Here is a 13,036-nt window from a genome sequence, read left to right on the forward strand (position 1 = left end):
GAGGCGCTCAGCAGTGTGCCAGCGATTACCTGATAGAGGGAAGCATGTGAGTGGTAAAATTTAAGGCTGGAGAATTAAATAGAGCTCAGGATATCCATGGTCATTTCAAGCACTTGAGTTGGTCAAACAGGCCATTTGGAGCTAAGGAAGTGTTTTAAGAACAGTGACATGAAGAACAGGAACAATTTATGATAGAGAGCAGGGGTTGACAAACACTTTCTGTAAAGGATCAGATAGTAAATATTTTAGGCTTTGAGAGTCATGTGGTGTCTGTCTCAACTACTCAACTCTGCCATTGTAGCCTCACAGCAGCCATGGATGCTATGTAAACGAATGAGCATGGCTGTGTTCCAATAAAACTTTATTTATGGACACTGAAATTTGAATTTCATATAATTTCCACATGTCACAGAATGTTCTTTTGATTTTTCTTAACCATTTAAAAATGTAAAAGACCGTTTTTAGCTTACAAGTCTTACCAGAACAAGTTCATTTGAATTTTCATTAAAATAATTCATGTACATGATTTTGAAGTCAGTTGGCACCTAAAGTCATATAACAAAGTATACCAGTTCACACGCTGGCCAGACCCACTTTGTTCTGTTCTGTAGAAGCAATCACCCTCAAATTTTCTGGCTGATTTTTCAGGTATTTGCCACCTAATTTCTACATGACATGCTTAGGTTACTATTTTTTGACTTGCTGGTTTTAGAAATTTTCTGTTGACATCCTATAATGGTAGGTTAGGGCTTATCTCCCATATCCCCTTCCCTGCTTTCCCGTCCTTTGATTCTGCCCCTCAACATAATTATATTTCAAATTCTGGTCATATTAATAATTTGTTTTTACATTATTATGTCTACTCAAATATTATATATTACTAAGCCCAACTATGTTATGATGGCCACTACCACCTTAATCTTCCTTGATGTTATTGTCTTTTTTGGTTTTTTTTGCTTCTGTTTTACTGTTCCCATTATTACTTTTTCTTTTCTCCTATTTTCAACCTCTTTTTATTTGCCCTCTTGAAGAGTTCCTTGAATATATTGCCTCCCATCTAATGAAAATTTAATTTTAGTTATCAAATTTTTAGTTTCTACAAACTATTTCTTGTTCTCTTTCTTCTTTAATATATAGCCATCTTTTCTTGTTTAATGGATACAGCACCTCCACTTAGCTCTTTGATGATATTCAGCTTTTCTTCTTTGCACTTGTAATAGCATTCATAGGCAAAACATTTTTTATTAAACCAGTTCCACATGTATTTCTGCTTCAGGGACATGTTAGTCAGGATTTTGCCAGTATATATGGTAATAAAATTTACTTGTGAAATAATTTAATATGCCATTTGCAAATAGTACATTAGTGTAAAGCAGCAGTTCTCAACCTTCCTAATGCCACAACCCCTTAATACAGTTCCTCATGTGGTGGTGACCCCCAACCATAAAATTATTTTCGTTGCTACTCTATAACTGTAATTGTGCTACTGTTATGAATTGTAATGTAAATATCTTGTTGTTTTCTGATGGTCTTAGGTGACCCCTGTGAAAGGGTCGTTTGAGCCCCAAAGGGGCCGCTACACATAGGTTGAGAACCGTTGGTGTAAAGCTTTCCATAAATGCTAAGATAAAGGTTAATATAATTATGTTATTTAAAACAAATGTGTAATTGTCTTGAGTAACCTGATGTTATTAATCCTTTGAACTGAGGTTATCTTCGGGTTCGAATCTATTTAATTTTAGTGATAGGCTTTGATAACTGTGACAATGAAATCTTACATTACATTGTAGATTTCAAATTGTTGCAACAGAAACTTATAAACAATTCTTAAATATCAAACATATTCTCCCCTTCCCTCCCCCCAAAAAGCAGGAATATTTAACTTTGGCTTCTTTTGTATTTATTGGCTATTTTATACAATCTCATTTTTATAACTTTTCCTCATTATAATTAATCAATGAGAAATGCTTCTTGTAGAAATTGGTTTTCTATCTAGGTTGTTGCCTAGCACCTTTTGTACCAAGTTGTTTGCTAATTGGGTGTTTTTATCCTTTTTAAGAGTCAAAGGCAAACTTACTCCTTTTGGCTTATTTTTGTTTGTTTCATTTTAAAGAACATTGTGAATAATTTGATTAATTTTATGCTAATGTTACTTACAAACCAAAAATTAATGATATTACAGCAAAGAATCATAGATTGTATCCTTCTTGGCTAAAAAAAATGTTATCTCTATAGATAAGGAGTATTTCCTTCAAAGTACTTGGTTGAGGAGGAGGATGGGGCAAGTGCAGTTCTTAAGTACACCAATTTTGGGATGAACTCAAATTACAGTTGTAACTTTACCATGATAATGAATGTATTTGATCCAAAATGTTTAAAATCTAGACTGTCATATGAGTAACAATTGCCTTATTGGAGTTGGGAAGAATAATGTTAGCATAGACCTGGAAACATATTCTCATTTTGGGGTGAAATAAAAAAATAAAAAAGTGAACTTGGAGAAAGAAAAGCTTTTATTATTTATTTTCTTTTAAATATTTTAGCCTCATGGTGCAATCACCAGGAAAATCTTACACGTCCACAGAACCTGCTGTTTCATCTCAAGAGCAGACAGCTCAGGTATGGCTTTTAAAAAGCAGTTAGTTTTTGAGAGAATGATTCTGTGCATGCTTAAAATTCTGTTGCCAGTACAATAATACCTTGGTTTGCGAGCGTATTTCGTTCTGGAAACAGACTACTTGTATTGCAAGATATTGCTCGTTTACCATGTTAAAATATATTAGAAATGTTTGCTCGTCTTGCGGAACACTCGCAAACCACATTATTTGCAATCCAAGGTTTTATTGTATTTTAAAAATTGTTCTTTAGTTAAGCCTGATACAGAGTTCAGTTTATTTTTTATCCTAAGGGAAAATGTGATGTTGGAAGCTGTAAAAATAAAGTACCGTGTTTGTCTAAGTACATCTTAAAAAACATTGAGTTGTTTTTTTTTGTTCTTTGTTCAGACTGTGTTATATGTCAAATTGGTAGAAGCTAGGCAGAAACATGCCAGTAATGTGAATGTTCCTCCAGCTGTCCTGGCAACAAATAAGATACTGCTGGATATGGCCAAAATGAGGTAAGCTATCTATTTGTTTATAGTCTAACTTAATTTTCTTCTAACGTAATAGATTGGTAAAACATATCTTAAGGGATAATGACTATGGCTCTAACTGTCACATCTGTTGGATATGACATCTGTCATATCTGTTGGCGACTCCCAAATCTCCCATGCTGCTACCAAAGATTGTCTTCACTGAGCTTTAGTTCCCTGTTTCCATGTTAATGAAAACCAACTGTTTTCAGCCATCAGATCCAGTACATAAAAAATCTCAGTTGTTACCCAGCAACCCTCCAGACATGCATTTCATGCAAATACCAAAAGTCTTCTTTCTGAATTCCTTGTTTTTGTTAGTCATACCATGTTGTTCCCACTAATACATATTTAAAACCTCTGATATTATTTTTACTCCTCTAACATATATAACATTCTTCCTTTTATTTAAATAGTTTTTAGACTTTTTCATTTAAATGTTCTTTGTCTGTCTGTCTGTTCTTTCTTTCCTCCTTTTAGTAGCACCATGTTAGTTCAGACCATGACCCTTGGACTATTGGAAAAGCCTTTTAACTGGTTACTCATAGTGTCTCTCTCTCTTTTCTCTCCTCCCCGCCCCTGATATATGAGTACCAAATTAATCTTTCTTTATCGTATTGTACTTCTGCTTACCTAGTTTCCCATTATGTTAATTTCTTTAGCTTACAATTCAAGGCCCTCCATTTTTGGACTTAAACCTACTTTCCATCTAAATCACAGAATTTTAAATGGTTTATCTTACTTAGGTTTTTTTACTATTTGTTGAAGACCTTTTTTCAACTTCCATGTACTTATTTACAATGCTGCTTCTGCTTTGTAGCTGCCGTGATTCCCAAAACTCCTGTTAGGAAATTCTTCAAGACCTGGCTTTATTATTATTTTCTCCATGAAGTCTTCCATGTTCTTATCAGCAAAGCAATTCCTCTATTTGGAATTCATAAAAGACTTTTAAATATAAATTTTGAAGATGTTTCTATGGCACTTATCACACAATGCTTTATTTTTTTGTTATTATCGACACACATGTGTTATATCTTCCAGATTTTAAACTCTGTGAATAAGACAATACTCATATGTTCCTCATCCTTTTGTGTCTTCCAAAGTACCTAATAAAATGCCTAATAAGCACCATGTGGTCAATACATATTTAGAAGAAATTGTTTCCAGAGTATAGTTGCTTGATAAATTTGTCTTTTACACTTCTTTAAAAAAATTGTCACTAAATTTCATCCATGAGGTGTTCCATTATTGTAGAATTTCCTAATAATATTACATAGTGCTTATGATCTTATAACAATTATTTTATTAAAAATAAATATTCAGACCAAACTTTAATATTCAGTGAAGGTATTTCAAAGAAAAGGGGTAATCATTAAATTGGCAGAGTTTTACTAAGAAGACATCATATGGTCTCTTGGATGTTGGACATAATAAGAAATATTGAGTTAAAAGACTGCAGTAGTTAGGTTTATTGGTACAGGTAAACACTTGATATATACTGAATAAGATTTTTTTCTGAGTTTCTTTGCTTCTTAGTTATCCTCAGTTAGCACCTCATAGTTTTTTTTTCTTTTTTGTTTTTTATTAAAATGCATTGGGGTAACAATGGTCAACAAAACTACATAGTTTCAAGTGTACAATTCTGTAATACATCATCTATATATCACATTGTGTGCTCACCACCCAGAGTCAGTTCTCCTTCCATTGCCATTTATTTGACTACCTTTACCCTCTTCTATCATCTTCCCTAGTTTTTCTTTTCATAGCTACAAAAATCAGATCACAAAAATATAAGATCAGTAATAGAGTAGAACATTAGCTTATTTCCTTATGATAATGATCTGTTTACCAGTTGGTACTGTGTTTTTGTGGTGGTGGTGGTGTTTTTATTCACAAATGGCTAAAACAGTAAATCTTTAAATGGTGGAAAACAAAGAAAGGCATTCATTATATTGGGTTGTTGGAAAAGCCATGATGTATTTTTTCTATGTTTTTTTTTTAAAGATTTTTTATTGGGGAATTGGAGGAGGAGAACAGTGTTGGGGAATCGGGGAACGGGAACAGACAAGTTGCTGTTCTTTTGTTCTTCAGTCTATTTGTGGAGGATATCGCTTCACTGGCCCATGTTGGTATTATCATTGCACTCTTCCCAGGTGAGGCAGTCACTCACCAGCAATTGGACAGCTGCTCACGGAGGCTCTTGGAAGCTCACATCGGCTGCCAGCTGCTCACAGTAGCTTTACTGCAGTCCGCTGCAGCCTCACTGCAGCCTACGCCATCGCTGGCGACTCATGGCAGCCCAGCTCCAGGTCGAGCTGTTGTTTACCATCTTAGCTATAGAGGGCGCAACGTCACTGGCCCTAATGTGGGATCTGAACCGGGGCCCTGCTGCACAGAGCTGGCGTCCCAAACCAACTCTTAACCAATGTGCCACTTGGCTGGCCCTTTTTTTCTATGTTTTTCATTGCAAAAATGCGTTATGACTTTTCCAACAACCCAATAAAATGCTGTTACTTATATATTGTTTTTGGATGTTGAAAAAATGATATGTTTATTGAGTGTCATTTTGAAGCTAAACATCAGCTATGTTGCTGCAGTGATAATGTTTCAGTATTTTCTTGACTTTAAATTTTTTTAAATGACAGACCTACTACAGTTGAAAATGTGAAAAGGATCGATGGTGTTTCTGAAGGCAAAGCTACTATGTTGGCCCCTCTGCTGGAAGTCATCAAACATTTCTGTCAAATAACTAGTGTTCAGGTAAAATACTGTGGTTTGCAGGAGGTATGAGAGAAAAAAATTGTTGACAATTTCAAAAACACCCTTCAAAACCAACATTTTCTCCCTGTATTTTCATTTCCATGCTGGTACTTAGAAAATGAATTCAGATTGTTTCTGTAGTAAATCAGTTATAAGAACATGCTAGTTACCTAGTTTTTTAATCATCAGCTAATTTTATTAAAAAAGATTATTCACGTGACAGGTAAAATCTTTATAAAATTGAGAATATTTGTAATATCAGGTATATTTATTCTTTATTAAATTTATTGGGGTGACATTGGTTAATAAAATTATATAGGTTTCAAATGTACAATTTTATAATACATCTTCTGTATGTTGCATTGTGTGTTCACCACCCAAAGTCAAATCTCCTTCCGTCCCCATATATTTGAGCTCCTTTACCCTTTTCTATCTCCCTCCTCCCTAGTTACTTAATGTTTTTAAATAACTTTTTTATATTTCAATTACAGTTGACATACGCTATTATATTAGTTTCAGGTGTATAATATAGTGATTAGAAATTTACATTGGGTTGTCGGAAAAGTCATGACGCATTTTTGCAATGAAAAACATAGGAAAAATATGTCATGACTTTTCCGGTAACCCAAAATTTAATTAAAAAAATTAAAAACAAAAGAAATTTATATAACTTATATAATGATCACTCCAATAAATTGAGTACCCATCTGACACCATACATAGTTATTACAGTAGTATTGACCATATTCTTTATGCTAATCTACATCTTCATAACTATTTTGTAACTACCAATTTGTACCTGTTAATTCCTTCACCTTTTTCACACATCCCCTTATCCCACTTCCATCTGGCAACCCTCAAAATGTTTTGTGTATCTATGAGTCTGTTTCTGTTTTGTTTATTTATTTATTTTGTTCTTTAGATTCCACATATAAGTGAAATCATATGGCATTTGTCTTTCTCTGTTTGACTTACTCCAGGCAGCACAATCCCCTCTAGGTCCATCCATGTTGTTGCAGATGACAAGATTTCAGTCATTTTTATGGCTGAGTAATATTCCATTATATATATGTACCACCTCATCTTTATCCATTTACTCATTGATGGACATCCAGGTTGCCTCTGTATCTTGGCTATTGTAAACAGTGCTTTAGTGAATATATGAATGCACTTGTCTGTTCAAAGTAGTGTTTTGAGTTTCTTCAGATAAATACCCAGAAATGGGTGGAATTACTGGGCCCTTCTTTGTCTCTTGTTACAGACTTTTTTTTAAAAGATTTTATTGGGGAATCAAGGAAGGGGAACAGACAAGTTGCTGTCCTTTTGTTCTTCAGTCTAGTTGTAGAGGACGTCGCTTCACTGGCCCATGTTGGTATTATCATTGCGCTCTTCCCAGGTGAGGCAGATCGGTCGCCGGCCTCTGGACGGCTGCTCACACTGGCTGCCGGCCACTCAAGGTAGCTTATGGCAGCCCACTGCAGCAGGGGCTGCAGCCTACGCCGTTGCCGGCAACTCACAGCAGCACAGCTCCAGGTCGAGATGCTATTCACCATCTGAGCTGTAGAGGGCAGTGTCACTGGCCCTCATGGGATCCAAACTGGGGCCCTGCTGCTCAGAGCTGGCATCCCACACCAGCTCTTAACCAACGTGCCACTTGGCCAGCCCTATAGACTTTATTTTAAAGTCTATTTTGTCTGGTATAAGTATTGTGACCCCAGCTACTTTTGTTGTTTTGTTTTCATTTTCATGAAATATCCTTTTCCACCCCGTTACTTTCAGTCTCTATCTTTTGATCTGAAATCAGTCTTTTGTAGACAGCATATGTAAGGGTCTTGTTTTCTTATCCATTCAGCTGCCCTGTGTGTTTTGATTGGAACATTTAATTTATTTACATTGAAAGTAATGTTGATAGATATGTAGTTATTGCCATTTTGTTGTTGATATTTTTTATCTTTTTTTTTTGGTTCTTCTTAAAGAAGTCCCTTTAACATTTCTTGTAGTGCTGGTTTGGTGGTGATGAAGTCTGAGAAGCTCTTTATCTTTATTCCTTCTTCAATTTTAAATGCTAGCTTTGCTGGGTAGAGTAATCTGGTTGTAGGTCATTGCTTTTCATGACTTTGAATATTTCCTGCCAATTCCTTCTTGCCTGCAAAATTTCTGTTGAGAAATCAGCTGACATCTTATGGGAGCTCCCTTGTAGGTAACTAACTGCTTTTCTCTTGCTGCTTCTAAGATTCTTTGTCTTTAATCTTTGGCATTTTAATTTATGTTGTGTCTTGGTGTGGACCTCTTTGGATTCAACTTTTTTGGGACTCTCTGTGCTTCCTGGGCTCATATGTCTCTTTTCTTCACCAGGTTAGGGAAGTTTTCTGTCATTATTTCTTCAAACATGTTTTCAATTCCTTGCTTTTTCTCTTCTCCTTCTGGTACACCTGTGATGCAAATGTTGGTATGCTTGATATTGTCCCAGAGGCCCCTTCAACTTTCCTTATTTTTTGGATTCTTTTCTTTTTTTGCTGTTGTGATTGGGTGTTTCTGATACCTTATCTTCCAAATTGCTAATTCGAACCTCTGCTTCACCTAACCTACTGTTGATTCCCTCTAATATATTCTCTATTTCCGTTGTTGTATTCTTCATTTATGATGGTTCTTTTTTATGTTTTCTATCTCCATTTTTTAGGTTTTCTATCTCTCTGTTGAAGTTATCACAGAGATTATTGAGCATCCTTATAAGCTGTATTTTGAACTCTACATCTGGTAAATTGCCTCCATCTTGTGTAGTTCTTTTTCTGGAGCTTTATTCTACTCAGTCATTTGGGACATGTTTCTTTGTCTCCCCATTTTGGCTGCCTCCCTGTGTTTGTTTCTATGTGTTAGGTAGAGCTACTGTTTCTGCCAGTCTTAGTAGCATCATCTTACATAGTAGGTGACACAGTCTCCATGGTCACCTTAGGTGGGTGCTTCAGGTGTGTCCCTTGTGTGGGTTGTGTTTGGGCTTCTGTTGTAGGTGAGCCTTGGTTACTATTTGCATGTCACTGAGAGGGACTGACCCTCAGGCTGATTGATTGTGAGGACTGACTGTGACTACAGTGGAGGAGCTGTGGTACAGAGGCTGACCCTACAGAGCAGGGTTTGCTTTAGCAGGGCTCTGGTGCCTGCCCAGTCTGACCTTTGGGTATGTTGTCTGTGGAGGTGAGCTGTTGGTACTCCAGCTTGATCCAAAACCTGCCACCAGACATGCTGGCCCCGAGGCCTCCCGGGAGGGGCCCTGCCTCAGGCGAAGTTCAGCCACAGCCTGTGCTTTGCCTGGGTCCACATGGTGTGAACCACAAAGCGATTCACAAATGTCTCCGACCCGCACTGGGCTTGTCATTGCCCAGGATAGGAACTGAGTTTAGCTGTTCCTAGTGCCATGCTTGGGGCTGCTTAGCAAGAGGTATGGACATACTGTCGCCAGATGCTGCTAGTTTGGGGTTGTGAACCTTTGAGAGATTTTAGGAAAGTCTGCAGCATGAGCCAAAATAGGCTGTTTGTGTGGAAAAGCCACTGGAAGCAGCTCGAGTGGACCCGCAAATTGGGTGAGGTGGGACCTCTGCGAATCACAAGGGTGGGGTGAAAGGTGTTAGCCAGGTTGATGGAGACTCATATGGCCGCTGCCTGCCTCTGTCTGCTGGAAGGGGGTTGGGCTCAACAAAGGAACTATGGCTCCTGCCAGCACTTCTGTCCGAGAGAAAGCTTCTCTCCCAGCCCTCACCTTGAAGCCAGATAATTCAGTCCTCCCCATATGTCCCTGGCGTCTTTCAAGCTGCTGCCCCAGCGCTGGAGCTCAGAGCGAGTGGGTCTGTCAGCGAGTAAGTTTGTGTGCCTACTACCTTTTTAAGAGGAGTGCATGGAACTGCAGCCGCCCTCCATCTCACTAATCCACAATTTCTGGTGATGTTAACATCCAGAAGTTGTGGGCTTTTTTCTGCCCAGCACTTGAACCCTGTGATGGGGAGCCTTATCTGGGTCTGGGAACCCTCCCTCCTCAGGGGGAACCTTTGCAACCGAGATAATCCCTCCCGATTTTTAACCTTCACACGTGGGTTTAGGACCTGCCCATTTTGTGCCTCTGCCCCGCCTACCAGTTTCGTTGTGGCTTCTGTATGTCCTTAATTATAGGACTTTTGTTCAGCTAGACGCTTCAGGTGATTCTGAATGATGGTGGTTCTATAGTTCAGTTGTAATTTTGATTTGGTCATGCAAGGATGCAAGCAATGCATTTACCGACTCTGCCATCTTGACTGGAGCTGGACTCAGTGATCTTGGATAGGCTCATTTGAGCAGCTATGAGTCAACTGGAAGCTTTGTTTTTTGGCTGGAAACGGGTGGGCCACTTTTGCTGGGGCAGCTTAGCTCTATATGCCTCTTATCCTTCTCCTGTGATGGAAGAGAGCAAGAGGAATCATGCAAGGGCTCTTGAAGTCTAGTCTCAAAACAAGTACATTGTTACTTTTTCCTTATTCTACCTAGTTACCTAATTTTAAAGATAGATAGTTGTTCAGGTTATTCATATGTTTCTATTTTGTTGAGAGGTTTTGTTTTTAAATTTGAATAAGTACTATATATTAGGTTGATAAATTACTTTCAAATGGAGAGAGAAATTAAAGCTGCAAAGTAATCCTTGCTGTAGTTGGAGCCCAGCCACTTTGTATTTTTCATTTTTGTTGTATACCCTAATTACCCTCCCCTTCCAGTCATGCTGTCTTTGCTATTAAGTAGATTTCTTCAGTCTTAATATTGTTTTCTTTGTATCCTTTGATTTCTTCTTGCTCTGCCATATATGACCATTTCCATAAGGATTGTTTGGGTTTCTTTAAACTCCACATGGAGCCTCTACTATGCTTCAGTACAGAAGGTGATTGGGTCCCACTGTAGAAATCATTCTCTAACTTTGAGTAGAACACTCTCCTGCATTTTGTGTGTAACATTTCCTTCTTTTGATACAGAATATATTTGGCAACTTTCAGTTTTCTTTTCATACTCTTATTCAAGCCCTCATGTGAAAATTCCTTGTATTTCATATTGGATTTTTGTAAATGAAATTATAATTTTTTAACAATTTGATTAAGAATAACATACTTATCAGTGGTAATTGAATTAAGTTTTCTCTCTTCGAATACTTGATGGTAGGATCGTCTTTCCTGAATTAGTGATATTATTTAATAATAAAAGAATTATCCCTCCCAGCCCCTCTTCAGGAGAGGAAATTGAAGTAGGGGAAAAGATCAATGCTCCAAAGGATAGGTATGAAACTTTTTTGAGTCTCCTGGTTAGAGAAAATGACTACTAATGCCTGTGGCTAGGAATTATGCCTGCACTAGTCTGAAAATTGAAACCATTTATTAAAGAAATACATTAATAAACTTTAATGTGTATTAAGCAGCTTTGTTGTTTACCACTTTCATTAAACTTACTAAATTTACTTAAAATTTTGAAGTAAAACTTAAATACTGTCATAATACAAATTCAAAGTTATAAACATGAGGTCATGGTATTAAAGCTTTAGGGAAGATGTTAAAATTATTTTGTAGAAAGACATTTTATGAGAATTATAATGTTTTTAAAATGTTTACCCTCTCTGAAGATGAATTCATACTTGGTAGCTAGTTAAAAAGCTTAAAAAGAGATGGACAACTATTTTTTTTAACCATGCATAAAAAATAGATTGAAACAGCATACTGTAGTCATAATAAATCCTACAACAAATTAATTTAAAAAGTTCAAGAAGATCCTAGATCTTTGATGAATAATATTGCTATCATTTTGATAAGGTTATTTATCATTGTGGTTATATTATGTATACACATATGAGGAAGAATAGTTATGAGCTTTTCTTGGGAAAGAAATTTATTTTTTATATTCATCTATAATTTAGGAATTTTAGTGAAAAATTATATTAGTTGATATTGGTTTACTGCTTGGTGAAAAATAGAAATGTTTATGTTTGACTTTTTCTGTGTCATATATGTGATGGCTAATTTTAGAATTTGAATGATCTGATCCAAGGTAAAAAACCTTTTTGGCATCTCGGTTTGCGTATGGAAGAATATCAGCATTATACTATGACATTCACACGAACGATAATTCCAATCAAATAACCGTAGGGGTGGGAATTTGGTGTTCTGAGCATATAATACACCTAAATAAAACATAGCCAGGTTCTATTTTAGAGCTTCAGAATAGCTGTGTATTGCAGTGTTTAGAAAACATGCATCAAGACAGAATCCATGTTTTCTGGAGAAGCCTAGCTGGCTACTGTTGCATTTGATGGTCTAGGCTAGTGGTTGAGTCCTCATCCTTGTAATCCTTGAAGTCTGATGTGTCATTTCACAGAATAGTTCTGTTTTTGGGAGTAGATTGCATTATCCTTCTCTGTGAACTTGGTTTTATGTATATATGTGTGTGTACATATATAATTATGTGTATATTTTAATTTATAGTGAGAAATACAACTGGAGAGTTTCAATTGACCCAACCAGTGTGTTCTTCCCTATAGAAGAAGAAGATATATGGGAAGCTGGCATATCTGAAAGTTGTTTAGTGAGCCTGGACTATCAAAGGGAAATTCTGATAGTGTCTTAACTAGTCTCAGCTGCAAAGGCAGGGTGAGGAATTCTCATATACTACTTGCCAAAGAAACTCTAATATTGAAAGCCAAGACATCTTCTCATCTGAATAGTGCTTTAAATAGGCATTGTCTACTTTTGTTTTTCTGCCTTCCCTATTTATATCCATAATTGATCACTCTCTGTTCATGTAGTCTGTTATCTACATACAGCATGATTTGATTATTATTTATTAGAATCATATTCTAGCCCTACCTTCTTGAGATTATTACTCTTATATTATTACTTTGCTAAGTGTTTTGGATGTTCCTAAACCCTTTAGTCACACATTTATAGATGATATCATGATTTTGTCCCATAAATCCTAAAATCTTTTTTTTTTTTTAGATTTTTATTGGGGAATTGGGAGATGGGAACTACGCTGGGGAATTGGGGGAAGGGGAACAGACAAGTTGCTATCCTTTTGTTCTTCAGTCTAGTTGTGGAGGACATTGCTTCACTGTGGCTGCTGGCTGCTCACGCTGGCTGCTGGCTA

At 36.7% G+C, this 13,036-nt stretch overlaps 1 protein-coding gene across 3 annotated transcripts in view; it reads left to right on the forward strand.

Moving 5' to 3' along the window:
• The window catches only part of WRN (WRN RecQ like helicase), a 138,767-nt gene that overhangs the window by 99,212 nt on the left and 26,519 nt on the right, over window positions 1-13,036 (forward strand). For all 3 annotated transcript variants that reach the window (XM_019642884.1, XM_019642885.1, XM_019642887.1), the window contains exons 28-30: window positions 2,544-2,619; window positions 3,006-3,118; window positions 5,779-5,893. In XM_019642884.1, coding sequence (XP_019498429.1) covers window positions 2,544-2,619; window positions 3,006-3,118; window positions 5,779-5,893 — 304 coding nt within the window. The remainder of the gene's footprint in view (window positions 1-2,543; window positions 2,620-3,005; window positions 3,119-5,778; window positions 5,894-13,036) is intronic.

Source organism: Hipposideros armiger, unplaced genomic scaffold (genome assembly GCF_001890085.2).
Source record: "Hipposideros armiger isolate ML-2016 unplaced genomic scaffold, ASM189008v1 scaffold_73, whole genome shotgun sequence".
NCBI lineage: Eukaryota > Metazoa > Chordata > Mammalia > Chiroptera > Hipposideridae > Hipposideros > Hipposideros armiger.